This window comes from Polypterus senegalus, chromosome 14 (genome assembly GCF_016835505.1).
Source record: "Polypterus senegalus isolate Bchr_013 chromosome 14, ASM1683550v1, whole genome shotgun sequence".
Taxonomy (NCBI): Eukaryota; Metazoa; Chordata; class Cladistia; order Polypteriformes; family Polypteridae; genus Polypterus; species Polypterus senegalus.
Genome location: NC_053167.1, coordinates 143,054,530 through 143,074,252, shown reverse-complemented (window position 1 = coordinate 143,074,252; position 19,723 = coordinate 143,054,530). Strand labels below are relative to the sequence as shown.

General features: G+C 42.4%; 1 protein-coding gene across 1 annotated transcript in view; it reads right to left on the bottom strand.

Annotated features, from left to right (window-relative positions):
* Window positions 1–14,229: 14,229 nt before the first annotated feature.
* The window catches only part of LOC120514707 (interferon-induced protein 44-like), a 44,970-nt gene continuing 39,476 nt past the window's right edge, over window positions 14,230–19,723 (bottom strand). The window contains exons 6-8 of the mRNA XM_039735217.1: window positions 18,766–18,937; window positions 14,875–14,975; window positions 14,230–14,781 (exon numbers count right to left, since the gene is read on the bottom strand). Coding sequence (XP_039591151.1) covers window positions 14,599–14,781; window positions 14,875–14,975; window positions 18,766–18,937 — 456 coding nt within the window. The 3' untranslated portion in view covers window positions 14,230–14,598. The remainder of the gene's footprint in view (window positions 14,782–14,874; window positions 14,976–18,765; window positions 18,938–19,723) is intronic.

Below are 19,723 nucleotides of genomic sequence, written 5' to 3'. Positions count from 1 at the left end.
CCAAAACCGATGTATGTACTTATTTCGGTGGTATGACGCCATTGTTGGCCGCCATATTGAATTTTCCAACGTCACCAATTTTCAAACTTCCCGTGTAGGTAGAAGGCTGACCCCATCTTCACGAAATTTGGTAGGTGGCTTCCCGGCGCTAGCCAAAACCGATGTATGTACTTATTTCGGTGGTATGACGCCATTGTCGGCCGCCATATTGAATTTTCCACACGTCACTAATTCTCCAACTTCCTGTGTAGGTAGAAGGCTGAAATTTGGCAGGCCCATTCCTTACAGCTTACTTAAAAAAGTTAAGCAGGTTTCATTTCGAAATTCTACGTGTAGCGGTCATAACGGTCGACAACGTCCGCCATATTGAACTTTCTTATTCATGGCCCTATCTTCACGAAATTTGGTAGGCGGCTTCCCTGCGCTAACCGAAACCAATGTACATACTTATTTCGGTGGTATGACGCCACTGTCAGCCGCCATATTGAACTTTCCAACGTCACTAATTCTCCAACTTCCCGTGTAGGTAGAAGGCTGAAATTTGGCAGGCTCATTCCTTACAGCTTACTTACAACAATTAAGCAGGTTTTATTTCGAAATTGTCCACGTAACGGTCATAACGGTCAACAACGTCCGCCATATTGAACTTTCTTATTTACGGCCCCATCTTCACGAAATTTGGTAGGTGGCTTCTTCCTTAGCTAACGAAACCAATGTACGTGCTTATTTGGTGGTATGACGCCACTGTCAGCCGCCATATTGAATTTTCCAACATCACTAATTCTCCAACTTCCGTATAGGTAGAAGGCTGAAATTTGCAAGGCTCATTCCTTACAGCTTACTTACAAAAGTTAAGCAGGTTTCATTTCGAAATTCTACGCGTAATGGTCATAACGGTCAACAACGTCCGCCATGTTGAACTTTCTTATTTATGGCCCCATCTTCTCGAAATTTGGTAGGCGGCTTCCCTCCACTAACTGAAACCAATGTACGTACTTATTTCGGTAGTATGATGCCACTGTCGGATGCCATATTAAACTTTTCAACAGTCTTTGTTACTTATGGGCCCATCTTCAAGAAATTCTTTCGATCAAAGAACTGTCACTTACCGAGTGGTTTCCATGCCGGAGATACCACCTATCTTTTCCATTCTCTTTGTTACATATTGCACGGCCATATCAGGCTCACTCTTGATATCCGGAGGAACATTGTGTCTTATGTATTGAATGACTGGGACAGGTTCAAGGTGTGGACTGATGACGGTACAGGAGATAATTAGACTACACAGGAGCACTAAAAGAGTGAAATGCTTAAGCCCTTCACCTATGGTTCTGCATGTGAGTTGATGGCTGCCGCTGAATTGTTCGGTTGTCACTTTCAAGTGTACGAAATGGCCAAATATTTTACACCTTTCGACAACCGCCAATGCCTCTTAAACATCTTAGATTCACAGGTGATGATTTCAGTAGTGGACACTTTGATGTTTATGAATGTTTAAACTCTCAAAAGCTGGATGTGATTTTATCGATGAAACCGGTTGTGTGCTTACAACGCTTGACAGATGCCAAATGTCACTTCAACACAACAAATCCTGCAAATACTGTCGTAATTGAAACAAACCATGAAACTCAAACCGATTATGACAGCAGCAATCCAAGCTGTGAGATTTGAGACAAGATTACTGTTCACATGGCCAACTGTACGTTACATGCTCAAGAGTAAGCTGAGCGCACAGCTCGGTCATATTACAACCGGAGGGCCGAACTGACAACGTGGTATACAAAGAGATCCTTAACAAATAATTATTGGCATATTGTCCCACAGTTTAAAAAGGTTTAATTTTCTTCCTAATAAAAATTTGAATGCAGTACTTCGCCACTGCGAAGCGCGGGTATTTTGCTAGTATATATATATATGTGTGTGTGTGTGTGTGTGTATATATATGACAGCAGCAATCCAAGCTGTGAGAAAACAGTAAAATGGAGGCGTGTCAGACGTCGTGGTACATTTTCTGATGCAGCTACCGAAAACAACTTTGTGACGCTGCCACCAAATACACAAAACAATTACTTTGACAATCATGTTACATTATATTTAAAATGTTTCCTTTTCTTTTTCATAACTTCTTTAACACATGACATCGCTGCGAAGTGCGGGTATTTTGCTATATATATATATATATATCACAGCGACACTCATAACAGTGACAAAACAATTACATTAACAATCATGTTACGTTATTTTTAAAATTTTTCCTTTTCTTTTTCGTACCTTCTTTAACACACTACTTCTCCGCTGCGAAGCGCGGGTATTCTGCTAGTAACTTAATAAAGAAGGGAAAGTTATATAGAAAATGGTGGAAATAAAAAAGAGCAGCAGAGGGAGGAACAATCTCATTGAAGTCCATTAAACATTCTGGTGGTCTGCCCTCATTAGGGTAGCAACATAAGAACCAGAAAAAAATTATGTAAATTAATAAAAAAAAAATTCGCCTAACAGCAATAGAATGGCTGACCTCCCAGGACCAGCATTTGAGACCCCTAGTATGACTGTCAGTGGACTCCAGAGAGATTCTCTCTTTCTCTATAAGTCATTGTTTTTCTAACATTGGTTTTTTTTTTTGTTATAATATCCTTCATAAGGTTACAGAGTGGGTTGCATGCGCCATCTGTTGGAATGAGAAATGCAACAAACTTTCTTTATTTTATTTACTTGACAATTGCGCCCTCTAGGGTGCGTGTTGTGAGTGACATTGTGTGCACAGTATTGTAGGCTGCAGATCTCCTCTGTTGAATAAAGTTCAATTGCCTGATACGTGTGCTCTTAGATTTAAATGCTACACCAACAGTTCATGGTTTATCATGGACCGGTCCAGATAGCTCACAAACCAAAGTGTGGAGATGTGCAGGCAGCGCTGTGCTGTGGTTAAGACTTTGGACTTCACACCCTGAGGCTGTGGGTTTCAAATTCCACCACTGACACTGTGTGACCCTGAGCAAGTCACTTCACCTGCCTGAAAAACAAAAGAAATTGGACTGATTGTATCATTAATGTTGTAAGTCGCTTTGGATAAAAGGAGTCAGCCAAATCAATAAATGTAAATGTAGAAAAGTGATTAATCAGCAGTGGACAGGGAGCCATCATCTCAAATTTTTATGACTTATCAGCCGTGGAGACCTCATAGTCCTCATAAAACAAGTCAGCATATCGCAAGATGACCTCTAGTGCATTGAGGATGAGGATGTCAGTGTTGCAGTCCAACTCCAGCTCTGATGAGTAGTTTTTCACTGGGAAGATTCAGGACAAGGGCAGGCCGAGGAGATTCCCAACAGTGTGAACCTGCAACACAGGATGAAATGTCAATGAGGAGGGCAGACGTGACCTCCTGTGCTTTCCTACAGATTTATGTACAACAAGCTGCTGTGCCTGCTGAAGACAGGAAACAGAATAATATAAAAATATTTGCTGTCTCTTGCTCTGTTTGTACCTTCTGAGCCTTTCCTCCATATCCGTGTGTGTGTGTGTGTGTGTGTGTGTGTGTAAGCCTGTCTTCGCTATTGTGGTCCCATAACTCCTGCTTCTCAGACTCTGTTATTATTTTCGAGGCGCCTTTCTCACCTCCTGTCTGGTTGTATACTTTCTGTCTTTAAAGGCGACTCTCTCGGCGTGTGCCTTTACTCCTCGTGCATCTCACACTTCCTCTTACATCACATTATCAAAGCCAAACTGACCAATCAGATGGTTCACAGGGACTGGACAGATAGAGCTTTGTGTTTTATTACATAGTAGATAGAGTGTGATAAGATGTGCAGCATTAGTGCTTACCTTGTCCTTTATGAGCCAACTCCAATACGTCATATCTGTATTTTTGTTAATGACATGACAGACTTCATCAGTGTGAGTCAAAAGAGCAACAAGTGGGATTTCTAGGATACAAACAGAAAATGACGGATCATTAATAGCAGAAAAGGTGCTGGCAGGACGTCAACATGGAATACCAAACAAGCAGACCCTCATAGATTAACAGGCCTTGAGAAGGCAGAATCACAGTACGTTAGAGATCTGATACCACCAGAAATATCTCAGCTTGGACGACTTTAATTTGTTTAGATCAGCAGTTTAGAGTCCCAGTCTGGGGACACCTGTGGCTGAAAGTTTTTTAATCCAACTGTTTGGTCCACAATAGTAAAAAAAAAAACGTTACTTTATATTTGAGTATATATTTATAAATATTCAAATAGATAGATAGATAGATAGATAGATAGATAGAGTGAAAGGCACTATATAATTGATAGATAGATATCCAGTAGCAGAGTTGAAAAGCAAGGCCTGTCTTGTGGTGATACAAAGCACTTAAATTCACTGGCCTGTCAAATTGCAGGGCTCACTACAGACAACCTTCTCCCAAACTCAAGGGCAGGCTTCAAGACCTTCACATTTTTGTCACAAAAAAATTCAATTTGTTTGGTTGGTTTTTCCGGGCATAAACATAATGCTAAGGAAATTAATACTCCAGCATTCTGTTGGCACATTCTTTAATGCCCCTTATCTGTGCCCAGTTACTAACCCAGCCACAGGGGATGCACAAACCATTGTGTTTCTTCGTGCTGGTCCCAAGCCCAAATAAATGGGGGGTGTTACGTCAGGAAGGGCATCCAGTGTAAAATTTTGCCAAATCAATATACGGACAACAATACAAATTTCCATACCAGATCAGTTGAGCCCCGGGTTAATAACGACCACCACCAGTACTGTTAGCCAACAGGGTGCTGGCGTAAATTGGGCTACTGATGGCCAAAGAAGGAGAAGAAAAGGGTGGAGACGTGTCTGGAGACAGGAGGAGAGGAGGAAGGTAAAGAAAGTGGATCTGAGGGTAGGAACTTTGAATGTCAGCAGTATGACTGGTAAGGGGAGAGAGTTAGCAGATATGATGGAGAGAAGGAAGGTTGATATATTGTGTGTGAAGAGACTAAATGGAAGGGGAGTAAGGCCAGGTGGATCAGAGGAGGATTCAAATTGTTCTATCATGGTGTGGATGGGAGGAGAAATGGAGTAGGAGATATTCTGAAGGAACAGCACGTCAAGAGTTATTTGGAGGTGAAAAGAGTGTCAGACAGAGTGATGATGATGAAGCTGGAAATTGGAGGTGTGATGATGAATGTTGTTAGTGTATATGCACTGCAAGTTGGGTGTGCGATGGGTGAGAAAGAAGATTTCTGGAGTGAGTTGGATGAAGTGATGGACAGAAAGTGGTGATTGGAGTCCATTTCAATGGGCATGTTGGTGAAGGGAACAGAGGAGATGAGGAGGTAATGGGTAGGTATGGTGTCAAGGAGAGGAATGAAGAAGGTCAGATGATAGTGGATTTTGCCAAAAGGATGGACATGGCTGTGCTGAATACGTGTTTTAAGAAGAGGGAGGAACATAGGGTGATGTACAAGAGTGGAGGAAGATGCACACAGGTAGATGACATCCTATGCAGAAGAGTTGATCTGAAGGAGATTGGAGACTGCAAAGTGGTGGCAGGGGAAAGTGTAGTTAGGCAGCATTGGATGGTGGTCTGTAGGATGACGTTGGAGATCAAGAGAGTGAGGGCAGAGCCAAGGATCAAATAGTGGAAGCTGAAGAAGGAAGACTGCAAGGTTGAGTTTAGGGAGGAGGTGAGACAGGCACTGGGTGGCAGTGAAGAGTCACCAGACAGCTGGGCAACTACAGCAGATGTAGTAAGGGTGACAGCAAGAAGGGTGCTTGGCGTGACATCTGGACAGAGGGAGGAGGAAAAGGAAACCTGGTGGTGGAATGAAGAAATACAGGAGAGCATACAGAGGAAGAGGATGGCAAAGAAGAAGAGGGATAGTCAGAGGGAGTCAGAAAGTAGAAAAGAGTACAAGGAGATAAGGTGTGAGATGAAGAGAGAGGTGGTGAAGGCTAAAGAAAAGGCGTATGATGAGTTATATGAGAGGTTGGACACTAAGAAAGGAGAAAAGGACTGGTGGGCTAGATAGAGGGGCGGAGCTGGAAAAGATGAGCAGCAAGTTAGGGTGATAAAGGATAAAGATGGAAACAAACTCACAAGTGAGGAGAGTGTGTTGAGCAGATGGAAAGAGTACTTTAAAGGGCTGATGAATGAAGAGAACGAGAGAGAGAAGAGGTTGGATGATGTGGAGATAGTGAATCAGGAAGGGCAATGGATTTATTTCTAGTAGGATTGAATACTGCACTGTGGTGTTTACTGGATGTTCAAACTGTTCTTTATTCAGCCTCCAGTTAATCCAAAATGCGGATGCAAGAATTATTACAAGAACAAGAAAATATGAACACATAACCCCAGTTCTTAAATCTTTACACTGGCTACCGGTTAAGTTTAGGGCAGATATTAAAATTCTCCTTTTAACATATAAAGCATTAAATGGCCAAGGTCCGACTTACTTGTCTGAACTTATCATGACTTACAAACCTGAGCGCACATTAAGATCACAAGATGCCGGTCTGCTTATGATTCCAAAGATTAATAAAATAACAGTGGGAGGTCGAGCTTTTAGTTACAGGGCCCCTAAACTGTGGAATGGTCTTCCTGCTGCCATAAGAGATGCCCCTTCGGTCTCAGCTTTTAAGACTCACTACTTCAGTTTAGCACACCCTGACTAGAGCTGCTGATTAACTGTACAGACTGCATCTCTGTTGTCAGTCATTAGCACTAGAACAGACGTAACATGGTAGTTCTAATTGAATACTCACCCTCACCTTTTCTATTTCTCTTCTCGGTACTCATATGTGGCACTTGGTGCCATGGCTCACCTGCCAAGTTGTTTTTCCTGCCTATGGTAAAGTCATCCCTGATGGAGGATCACAAGAATCATGGGAAATAGGGGTCCTTTCATCGGATTGGCTGGCCCAGCACTGTTTCAGCTGTGGAATGGCCAAATGGGGGAGGCAGCTTGATGGATGAGGTCTCCAGGACTCTAAAATATCCAAATCTTATTATGTGATATCATCTACTGTTAAATTCTGCTCCGTACTTCTAAATTTTTTATTTTTATACTGTATTGAGGAATTGTTCTGTTCTGTATATTGTATTGTATTGACCCCATTCTTTTGACACCCACTGCACGCCCAACCTACCTGGAAAGGTGTCTCTCTTTGAACTGCCTTTCCTGAGGTTTCTTCCATTTTTCCCTACAAGGTTTTTTTTTGGGAGTTTTTTCTTGTCTTCTCAGAGAGTCAAGGTTGGGGGGCTGTCAAGAGGCAGGGCCTGTTAAAGCCTATTGCGGCACTTCCTGTGTGATTTTGTACTATACAACAAATAAATGGCATTGTATTGTATTGTATTAGCAGGGAGGAATTAAGGACAGCGATGAAGAGGATGAAAAATGGAAAGGCCGTTGGTCCAGATGACATACCTGTGGAAGTATGGAGGTGTTTAGGAGAGATGGCAGTGAAGTTTTTAACCAGATTGTTAAATGGAATCTTGGAAAGTGAGAGGATGCCTGAGGGGTGGAGAAGAAGTGTACTGGTGGGCCGATATTTAAGAATAAGGGGTGTGTGCAGGACTGCAGTAAATACAGGGGGATAAAATTGATGAGCAACAGCATGAAGTTATGGGAAAGAGAAGTGGAAGCTCAGTTAAGAAGTGAGGTGATGATCAGTGAGCATCAGGATGGTTTCATGCCATGAAAGAGCACCACAGATGCGATGTTTGCTCTGAGGATGTTAATGGAGAAGTAGAGAGAAGGCCAGAAGGAGTTGCATTGTGTTTTTGTGGACCTGAGAAAGCAAATGACAGGGTGACTGAGAGGAGCTGTGGTATTGTATGAGGAAGTCGGGAGTGGCAGAGAAGTACGTAAGAGTTGTACAGGATAAGAATGAGGGAAGAGTGACTGTGGTGAGGTCTGCGGTAGGAGTGACAGAGGTGGGATTACATCAGGGATCAGCTCTGAGCCCTTTCTTATTTGCAATGGTGATGGACAGGCTGACAGACGAGATTAGACAGGAGGCCCTATGGACTGTGATGTTTGCTGATAACGTTGTGATCTGTAGCGAGAGTAGGGAGCAGGTTGAGGAGACCCTGGATAGGTGGAGATATGAGGAGAGGAATGAAGGTCAGTAGGACCACCATGACAGAATACATGTGTGTGAATGAGAGGGAGGTCAGTGGAATGGTGAGGATGAGGGGAGTAGAGTTGATGAAGGTGGATGAGTTTAAATACTTGGGATCAAAAGTACAGAGTAATAGGGAGTGTGGAAGAGAAGTGAAAAACAGAGTGCAGGCAGAGTGGAGTGGGTGAAGAAGAGTGTCAGGAGTGATTTGTGACAGACGGGTATCAGCAAGAGTGACAGGGAAGGTCTACAGGACAGTAGTGAGACCAGCTTATGTTATATGGGCTGGAGACGGTGGCACAGGAGACTGGAGGTGGCAGAGTTAAAGATGTGAAGATTTGCATTGGGTGTGACAAGGATGGACAGGATTAGAAATGAGGACATTAGAGGGTCAGCTCAAGTGGGACGTTGGGAGACAAAGTCAGAGAGGCGAGATGGCATTGGTTTGGACATGTGCAGAGGAGAGATGCTGGGTATATTGGGAGAAGGATGCTAAGGATAGAGGTGCCAGGGAAGAGGAAGGACTAAGAGGTGTATGGATGTGGTGAAAGAGAACATGCAGGTGATGGGTGTCACAGAAGATGATGGAGAGGACAGAAAGATATGGAAGAAGATGATCCACTGTGGCAACCCCAAATGGGAGCAGCCGAAAGAAGAAGATATACTGTATATAGGGTGGTCCAGATCTAATTATGCAGTTTTCATTACGCTATAACATATTAAGTTTATTACATAGAAAATCACCCAGATAATCCTGGACCATCGAGAAGTGTGCAAACTGACGACATGAAGAATTGTCTTTGCGCCAAACTGGAATCGTCCCCACATAAATCAAAGTCATCCAGATGATCTGCGTCTGCATAAATAGATCTGGACCACCCTGTATATATATATATATATATATATATATATATATATATATATATATATATATATATATATATATATATATATATATATATATAATATATATATATATCAGCTTTAATTACTCTATCCTTTAGAAATGTCTCTAACCTTCCACTTAAAGAATATTAATAAAGGCAACCTAATCTTAATCAGTTCGCTAACCCTACAGAAATGAATAAGAAGACATGAAGGTGAAATTAAAATCTTCTCATGTTTGTAAGGAACAGATGCCATCTTGGTTACAAACAACAACTACAGGAAATATGACATTAAAAATCAGAACAAGAATTTTAAAAATCTAAGGTTAACAGAACTTAAAAGAATAGAGGACCTGGGGCCTCACGTATAACGCCGTGCGTAGAACTCGCACTATAACATGGCGTAAGCACAAAAGCCGAAATGTGTTTACGCACAGAAAAATCCAGATGCAGGAATCTGTGCGTACTCCAACTTCCACGTTCTTCCGCTACATAAATCCCGATCAGCGTGAAAACTAACGCGTGCACGCGCATTTTATAACGCCCAAATCCTCCCAGAATTACGCCTATTTGAATATGCAAATCAATATAAATCGCCCTTAAGCGCAGCCTTCTGTGAAAAGACAATGGGAAAAGCACGGGGAAAAATATAAGAAATTCAGCGAATACCAAGTGGAGGCAAAGGAAAAACATACTATTTGTTCAAATAAGCCGTGGTATAATCAACAAAATGAAGTTGATCGAGTGACATAGCGTGTTGGAGAAACTTGAAAGCTCACATTCACAAAATCGCACAGTGCCGGAAATAAAAAAGAAGTCACATATCAAAGTTGCTGTGAAAAGAAGAGTCATAGCCCACCGTCTGAGTGTCATATGAAAGTTTATTAGGGTACAGAGAAAAAAAGACACACAGTGAGGAAAAAGCACGAAATGTCAACTTCAATCTCGACATTTCCACTTTAATCACGTAGTTTATTTTGTCATTTAGTAGAACATTATAAACTTCATCTTAAAATCGTTTAATTAACCAGTTTCTCAAATCACATCGTAATTAAAGTAGCACGTTAAATGCTTTGTTTTGTATTTGATCTTCTACTCGTATGTGATCTGTGTGTGTGAATCACTACTTGCTTCTTAAACTGGCTCTCTTCCTCCAACTGGACACAGAGTCCATTACATTCGTGATATTACAGCTCTCTGAATAACTAAAATACTGAGATGTATACGTGATGTCATTTTCATGATGATAGGAGTTAAAGCACGTTATTAAACATGTGTTTCATGAGCCTCGTGCTCATGACAAGCATTTATCTTTTGTCGAAATTTGTCGCTGCGTTTTTAGCTGTGTTGTTATTTTCTCTTTCTGTTTTATATTCAATATATATTGGCGTAGCTGTCACTGCAGTCCTTGCTTTTCTTTCCCCAAGTAACCGATCGCCATACAATCAGTTCTGTAATAGAAGTTAAGCCATCTGTAAGCTTAGCGCCGATTCTTCAAAACGTTTAAAGAACATTGAAATATCTTCGTAGTACATGTTTAATTATTCTATCCTTAATGACACTCCCAGTGAAGAATATAGATTATTTAAATGAAGTTCAAGTTTTATGTGTATAATTTAACAAACATATTTTGCTGCATTTCACCTTAAAAATGATATCGTCATCATATGTAAATACGCGCTTTATAAAGTGGCTCAGGTTGTGAGATATTATAACTGTAGTGCAAGTTTACAGTGAGGTGATTGTACTTATAAGTCCTAACAGTTCTACAAGGAGCAATTGATTGAGTGCATTTAAAGTTCTTGGGATTAAACTGTTTCTGAACCGCGAGGTCCATACAGGAAAGGCTTTAAAACGTTTTGCCGTGGCTGAGACAGCGTGTCTTTGATTCTGTATACCGATAATTCTCTTTCCGATCAGCTGCTGCTGTGATTCACACTCAGATACAGTGATATAAATACAGTCGTGCAGTGAGAGTAATATGGAAAAAGATGATCTGCTGTGGCAACTCCTAACAGGAGCTGAAAGAAAGAAGAAGAAGAAGAAGAAGAAGAAGAAGTGAGAGTAACAACGTTTAAGCAGTTCTGGTATTTGGAATACTATGGCTGTTCCCTGGACTATTATATTGTTACAAGTTCATTACAATCAGATGCATTACACTAATAAACAATATGCGGTTAGTTTCTGTGTATTTATAAAGCCGCGTCATGAAAATAATGAGTAATCACACAGGAACAGTACCATTGCTTTGACGCTGGGTGCCGGCAGTTTGCAAAACCGAGCGGAGAACTTGCGTACGACAAGGCATGAGGTACCGTGGAAAAGTGCAAGGCTTTACGCCAAGTGTAGGTTTTATACATCGCGATTTGAATGTGGAAAAGTTCTTACGCAACATTTCTGTGCGTACGCACCGTTTATACATGAGGTCCCAGGAATTTAGAAAATGCTTAAAGTAAATTGAAAAGTTAAAGATCATTTTACGAAAAACGGTTTAGAACAAAGAGAAGAGCTTTATGAACGCTAACGATTATTGGGGTTTTCTTTAAAAGTATTAACGGTACAAATTTTAAAATGGGCTTGAAAGATACACTAATTCAAGGGAATTAAAGAAAAAATAAAGATACTTTAAACTAAATCGTTTAAATATGTTTAATCCGGTTTAAATGGAAAGCAAGCAGCTGATTGGCTGGAGGGAGGATCGATGACATAACTAGGACCAAACACGGAAGTTGCTGTCATTCCAAACAGAGGAGCGCTGGAGGAGAGATTGCAGAATTAGCAGACAGCGACATGAAAAGAAACGTAGTCAAGAGTATCATAAAAATAATAAAGAGAGCTTGTAAGGAGGATTAAGCAAAAAGAAAGAGATGGACAATCAATTGGTGTTTTTAACACTCGTTAATACCTGATAGCAAAGGTCCAGCGCGAGACTTGAGGGTCTCTATTGGACAAAACAGTGTTTCGCCAGCCGCCGCCAGCGGTCTACTGGGAGTTGTACATTGGCTTTTTGGCAGCCCGCTAGTGGCTGCAGCCGGTGGCTTACAATCAGTCTTCGGGTGACAGGAGAGCATTTGCTGACAAAAATCCATATGGTGGCAAAAGAGCAGCTCACTACTGAAAGCGGCAAATATAGGAGGCAGTCAGGATCGAACCAGGGACTCTTGATTACAAGTCAGCAATTCTTACCGCTACGCCAGAGAAGCTGTTGTATCGTCCTTGAACCTTTTGTGAAAGTGTTTATTTGATCTTTGGACTTCAGACGTCACACATTCTATAGTTTATGCCTACATTTTGTAACATTTATTACTAAAATATGAAAAAGTTTCTGTTTAACAATGTGTTTACACAGATTACTGTAGAAACGGAACTCACATGAAATGCATTTGTTCCAAATAACGATCTTTTATTTCCACTCTAAAACTCCAGCAGTTCACTCACTTCCAGATAATCAAACAAGGCACGAGCTGGGAGAACTTAGTGAACATTCTGCGATGGTGGGGGGATGGAATAGCAGGCTGCTTGCTGCTTGTCTTAATCAGCACATTTACAGGACAAAAGACACTGACGGAGAGGTGCGAATGGATTTAAGGTGGGCCGGATTTACGAGTTTTCTCTTGGCTCTGGTAATTCTAGTGTTAAAGCTGTCATATTTACGACTTTTAGTTACATGCAGGGACTGCTTGAAGTCTGCGATTCCTAGACATCACCAGGTGCCGAGGATCTTCTCTGGTGATGCTCTGCCAAGCCTCTCAAGCAGCTATCTTCAGCTTCTGCTTGTTTTGGGTGGTTGTCCACTTAAGGTCTGCTCAATTGGATTGAAACTGGGTGACTGGTTTGGCCTTTCAAGAATTTTCCATTTTTTACCTTTAAAAAAGACTCCTCTGCTGCCTGGGCTTTATGTTTGGCTCATCATCTTGCTATAGGATGAAGCACCACCAGTGAGCTTGGAGGCTTTACTGGAACTCCTGCAGATCAGATGTTTCTATCCACCTCACAATTCATTGTGCCACTCTCGTCAGCAGTTCCATTACCAATGTAGAGAAGTGTGCCAGGACCAGTGGCAACCACACATGCCCAAGCCGTAACACCCCCAGCACTGCCGTGTTTAACAGATGAGGTGGTCTGCTTCGCACTTCTCTTTCATTGCCACACATTGCCCTTGTCATCACTCTACGCAGGTTCATCTTTGCCTCGTCTGTCCACAGGACATTTTTTTGCAGAATTCTTCTGACTCTTTTAAGTCCTTCATCACAAACTGTAATTTGGCCATCCTGAGTTTATGGCTAAGTAGTGGAAGAAGAAAATAGCATCAACCCCGAGATGCTTGGGTTTTGTTTCATCTCGGCAGAGTGACGTCCACTGAGCTCCTCCATTTGACCCAATTTATCGGAGCTCGCATGGCACTGCCATATCTGTCCGTGTCTTTTGCAGACACACATGTAGACCTGGAGATGCCGCCTTGGAGACACCTGCAGCTTTACGATGCTTTTCTTGGATGCACTGCACTGGACTTGATAACTAGAAGATGCGGAAACAGTCAGCATTTAAATCATTGAAGCTTTATGAAAGTGAGCAGTGGCTGATCATTGTAACAAGCCAACCAGAAGAATCACAGCCTCATATAAACCAACAGGACCAGCACACAAGTATTTATTATACATATTAATATCCATAATTATCAGAGCTCATACTTTATTTCTAATTGGCACAGTAAACAGCAGCTTACCCATCTAACTCTCTTACTGCACATTGCTTTTTGCTCCTTTTCTCCCATTTCTTACAAAGTTAAGGAGTCGCACTGTTGTACTGGGCAGTGATTGGTCAGGACCTCTGAGAAGAAAATGGCACTTGGGCCAATGAGGAGAAAGGGGAGGAACTTGCTCCACTGTAGCCACACCTCTGTAAACATCTCAGCTGAAAAGTCAAGTCATGGTGACAAAGTGACATCAAAACAGTGGTTCTCAAACTGTGGGCCGTGTCCCCCCTAGTAACAAAAAGGGGGGCACAAAGATGCGAAAAAAAGAAAACAAGAATCAATAATATGAAAAATACATCTGTTGAAACCAAAACAAATTAACTTAAACTACATTCTAATACTGGAAAAATAAATCTAGAGTTAGATAAATGTCGATAAAAGTTACGTAGGTATAATAACATATGCATCTATGATATATCATTAATTAAAAAGAACAAATTGGTATTAGTGGGCTCCTTTAAAAAAAAACGTGAGGGGGGGCGCGATTGAAACTGTTATGAAAACTCGGGTCATAAATACTTAAAGGTTGAGAAACACTGCATCAAAAGCAAAAGAAATGAAATTCTGAGCTCTGTGGCCGCAGACTGGACACTTACTGTAGCGATCGACGGGGTTTCTGCTGAGCTTTGGAATCTCCTTCATCACAAAGAAAGTTTCCTTCTGTATGCACTGGTCAATTTTTACGGGGTGAAATAGAAAACAAGAGTAAATGATGGCAGCCCAATGGGCATTTCCACCTAGCTAAGTCGACTTGCAATGTTAACAAAATGTTGGAAATCACGTTGTGTTCAATTCAACAATAAAAAAAACCCTAAAACTACGGATTCTAATAAAATGGCAACATGACACCAACGCACATTACTGAATGGCTTTGAAAAAATCGTAATCATCGTAAAACAAATCAGCGTATCGCAGGATGAGCTCCAGAGCTTTGAGGATCAGTATGTCGGTGCTGCAGTCCAACTCCAGCTCAGATGAGTAGTTCTTCACTGGGACGATGCAGGAGACGGGCAGGCCGAGCAGATTACCAGCGGCGGTCACCTGAAACACAAGGCGAGTGGTCACTTACTGCTGGACAGAGGGTGGGCCGATTTCTCTCACCAGATGGAGAGAAGCAGCAGAAACTCGACTTGCCTTGTCTTGGACGTGTCGGCTCAGATAAACACGACTCACGTCCTTATCGACGCCGTGGCAGACCTCATCGATGTGAGTCAGCAGAGCCAGCTGTGGCACCCCTAAAAATAAAAAGAGGGCAACGTGAAATCCCAATGTGTCTGACCATCTTATTGAACTCACTGTGTGTGAAGAATACATGAAACTAAAGTAAACCTCCACCAAGGATATGGATGGTGGAGTGAGACGAGTGCATTTGGTAACCGTCTACTGGCCTGTCCAAGTCTCGATGTTTGGTCACTGAGTTCTGGCCTGTCCTTCTCAGGATGCACCCTGTCGTCTTGCAAACAAGCTCACCTTAAAGTGATCGAACCGCAACATGTAGGAGTATGGAAGACCACCTGTAATGTTCTCAAAAATTAGATGTTATCCTCAGCAAGGTGGCTGCATCTCGCTGCAGCGTTTAAATGTAAAGGACGACCAGACGTTCACGACACCAAACTCAGGGCAAATGTCCAGGGTGGCTGTTGAAGGAGGGAGCAGAACATTTCTTATAGCATTTAAACAGTGGGCTTTCTATGCTAAACCAGCTTGCCACAGTTATGTGAGAAAGTTAGTGCACCCCATGGAAATGATTGACTTTTTCATCATATTTGAACTGGCAAACATTCACTCTTCATGCAAACCGCGCCTAAAGATAGAGGTGATCTACTTGAAGAAAAGACGCATCAAACTGACACGGTGTGTTCATTCTGATAATCTAAATGAATAAAAATGGAGATCTGTCACAGGAAGAAGTGAAGTCCACCCCTACACTCCTCAGCAATTCAAACCCATTAAAGTAGAATCAGCCCTCCCAGATGAGGTGCCAATGGTTAGGATGTCTGCAGGTGGACCGGACTGTCTTCTTTAAACCTCAGATATCGAGGGTCTGGAATTGTCTTTGATGTGTGTGGTGTCATCATGAGAAGATTAAGAGAGCTCTCTAAGGCCCTCAGAAAGAAGGTTGTGGACACCTCAGAGTCTGGCAAAAGATATCAAAAGATCACCAAGTTACCTGAAACCAATCACTCTATTGGAAGGAAAATCATCTACAAGTAGTGTAGATTTCAAATAACTGATAATTTGTGATGGACTGGTCAGTCCAGCAAATTCAGTCCAAGAGGTGACTGTTGGATAGTAAAAGAAGTCTCCAAAAACATCAACATTTCACCACTGGATCTGTAGGTAAATCCTGCAAAAGTTGATGTCAAAGTCTGTGCATCTACAATTAGAAAGAGATTCCACAAATCTGACCTGCATGTCAGGTGTGCCAAGAAAGCCAAAAAGAACATCAAAGCAAGATGACAGTTTAGCATTGAACATCTAGACAAAGACCAGACCTTCTGGAGCAATGTGCTCTGGACAGACGAATCAAAGACAGAGTTGTCTGGCCACTGCCACAGTAGACATGTTTGGAGAAAACAGAAAAGAGCATTTTTGGAGAAGAACCTCATAGCAGCAGAGAAGCATAGTGGTGGAAATGTTCTGGTTTAGGGTTCGCTTTGGGCAGCTTGAGGTCATCAAGTCAGCTATGAATTCTGCATCACAAGAAAGTGTGCTTAAGGAGAATGTGAAGCTGAACAGAAAATGGACCTTACAACATGATAATTATCTGACTCACACAAGCAAACCCACCAAGGAATGGCTCGGAAAGAATTCATGGAGAACTAATGACTAGCCCAGTCAAAGCCCTGATCTGAATCCCATTGAAATGTTGTGGAGGGGTTTGAAATGGGCAGGATATGCAAGAAAACCCACAAACAACTTGAAACTGAAAAATTTACATGAGGGAACGGGCAAGTTGATGTTAGAGACAGGTGGGTTTTATGAAAATTACCTACAAGAAGGGGGCTGTACCAGTATCTCAGGTCTTTTTCCCCCTGTAGTCCATCACATCTGTTGATCTTGAATACATCAGTGAAAATGCTAATTTTCTGTTTTTACTTGAGTTTATCACCTTTATCTGTTGACAGTACCTGCATGAAGATCTACGGTTTGTTTTTCAAATATGGTGAAAAAGACATCAATTTCCATAGGGGGGGGTCTACTTATTTTATCACATAATTAAAACTTACTTGTTGTAATGGGAATAAAATAATGCTGAGAAATGAGCCGAATGTAGGCCTGTACAAAAGGAATGTGTCTTCTGAAACTTGATTTGTTCAAATCCTTCACTGTTGTTTCACTTTGCTGCTGTTTACTTGTAAAATGTGGCATTTTATGATGTTTGTCTGTGTGGTGTCTTTATAGGATCAGTTTGAACTGGTTAAGAAAATACACTGCTGACACATTAATGATAAAGAACAAGAACACCCATGTGGCAGGCGGGCAGCCGGGACGCCCCTTCTACACATGTTCTGGGGGAGCAATCATGGACTACTCAATACCACCCCCGGGACGCTTGGTGGCAGCCTCCTTGGCTGAGGATGGCGCCTCAGTTTCCCGCAGGGCTCCATGGCAGATGGAGTTCTCCACAGCCCTGTTGGGATCTGGGGTGGCTGCCAGGGGGTGCTGCATGGGTCCCTGAGTCGGCCTGGAAGTGCAATCTGAAGCAGGTGATCAAGCACCTGGAGCTCTTCTGGGTGGGCTATAAAAAGGGCTGGCAACCACTCCGAGCCAGATTCGGGAGTTAGAGGGTGAGGTTGCCAGGGAGGAGTGGTGGTGCCAAATGGGAGTGTATTTGTGGTTTGATAAAGTGCTTTTGGGACTATGTTGTGGCTGGAGGGTTCATGGGGAAGACGTGCCCTCCAGGTGAAGAAAAATAAAAGTCTTGTTGGATTTTACACGTGCCTCTGTGTCAGTCTGTGCCAGGTCGGGCGCAATACAGCGTCCACTTTCAAAACCCCTAATGATGCCACCTTTATATTTTGTAGTCATCCACCTTTATATTTTGTAGTCATCCGTATAATATAACGAAACTTGGGTGGTACGGTGGCGCAGTGATAGCGCTGCTGCCTCACCGTAAGGAGACCTGGGTTCGCTCCCCAGGTTCTCCCCATGTCTGCGTCGGTTTCCTCCCACAGCCCAAAGACATGCAGGTTAGGTGCATTGGTAATCCTAAATTGTTCCTAGTGTGTGTGTATGCCCTGCGGTGGGCTGGCGCCCTGCCCGGGCTTTGTTCCTGCCTTGCGCCCTGTGCTGGCTGGGATTGGCTCCAGCAGACTCCCGTGACCCTGTATTTAGGATATAGCGGGGTGGACAATGACTGACTGACTGACTGACTGACTAAATGCAAACTTTGCATGTGGAAAAAGTGCACCCTTCCATTCTTCACTACCTCAGATACCTGAAATCAGAATCAGGTGCAAATGATAAGAATGATCATTTCAGAGGATCTTGGAGGCGCCCGTCTTATTTAAACTAACTCAGACGTTTAGTTTGTGGTTGAAGTGTGTGTCCTCACCATGCTGAGATCGATAGAGCTCCCAAAGGCCTTCATAAAGAAGCTTCTAGATGCCTAAGAGTCTCAGAAGGGACTTCAAAAGATCTCCAGACAATCGGGAATCAACCGTTCCAACGTCTACAACTGGAAAAAACTTCACACAACTGCCAACTTTTAAACTGCAGTGAATGAAACAGTGTTTTTATCGTTTGGGCCAGGGGTTTTTGACTGTTCCCCTTTCCCTTTCTGATTTTTTTTTTAATTTAGAAGCCTTTATTTCTTTGGATTTGCTTTGTGGTTTTGACTTTTCACTTTGTTCATCTCCTGGTCCTTCCTCTTTAGCCCTGTGCCCTGCCTTAATCCACCTCACAAAGAGCTTTTGATAAATAATCTTTCAATCCCCAAAGGGCCGGATGCTTAGGCAGACCATAAAAACAGTGAAGCAGGTTCCCTTGAACTGACCGTCTCCCCCGCCCTCACTTGATTACCAAGGTCTCGGATCTTCAGCCGCAGCTCCTTCAGCCCTTGCTGGATGTCATCAGGATAGGTCTGCACTTTTCTGGCATCGACCGCAAAGGCCACACAGGCGATTTTGTTTGTTATGCCCGGGCTGCTGACATACCCGCTGGTGTCACTGCAAATGGCATGAGAGGAGTCAAACTGCAGAAAGAGAAACACAGAAAGATGTCAGAGAAAAAAGGGCTTCACTGCTTCAGTGTGCGCCAACATCACTCAGGACACGGCCACTGACATCACTTGTGACACTCCAATTGTTGACAAGTCAAATTAATGAACGCATTGTTTCAATGGCTAAAGAAGAAAGACGAGCACAGTGAACTCAAAGAAAGAATATGTGGTAGAAGTTAAGATGTCTGCAAGTTCGCTGTGGTTGGTTGATATTTTCACTGCTAAATCTTTTGAGACATCATCTGCACAATGGTTAAGCATTGCATTTTTCATTCCAACAGATGGTGCATCTCAGTGTAGTAGAGATTCCTCTAATCAGTGCCTCACAATTGAAGTGACAGATAAACAGACAACACTATAACTTAATAAAGCAAAATTTAAATAGAAAAAATAATGATCTTCAATTAAAACAATAATAAAGGGAGAGCGAATTTTACTGGAGTCCATTAAGTATTGTGGTGATCCGTCATTATTTATGCCACAAAATGACATCAAATCCAAGCAATAAGTCCAATTAACAGCTGCAAAGAGAGCACATTAGCCTCTGAGGGATTAATGATGGTTGTGCCATCTTGAAAATTGAGTCAGAGTCTTCATGTTGCTTGTCCATTGCCTTAATGGTATCTTGTGAGTTTCCTTCCCAACTGAACTCAGGACACCTGGGAGAACTCAAAATGTGCAGGCTTGGCCTCCAGAACTCGGAGGCATTCTGCTCGAAATAAGCCTTAACCCAAAATCTACAAGCAGGATTCTGGCCTG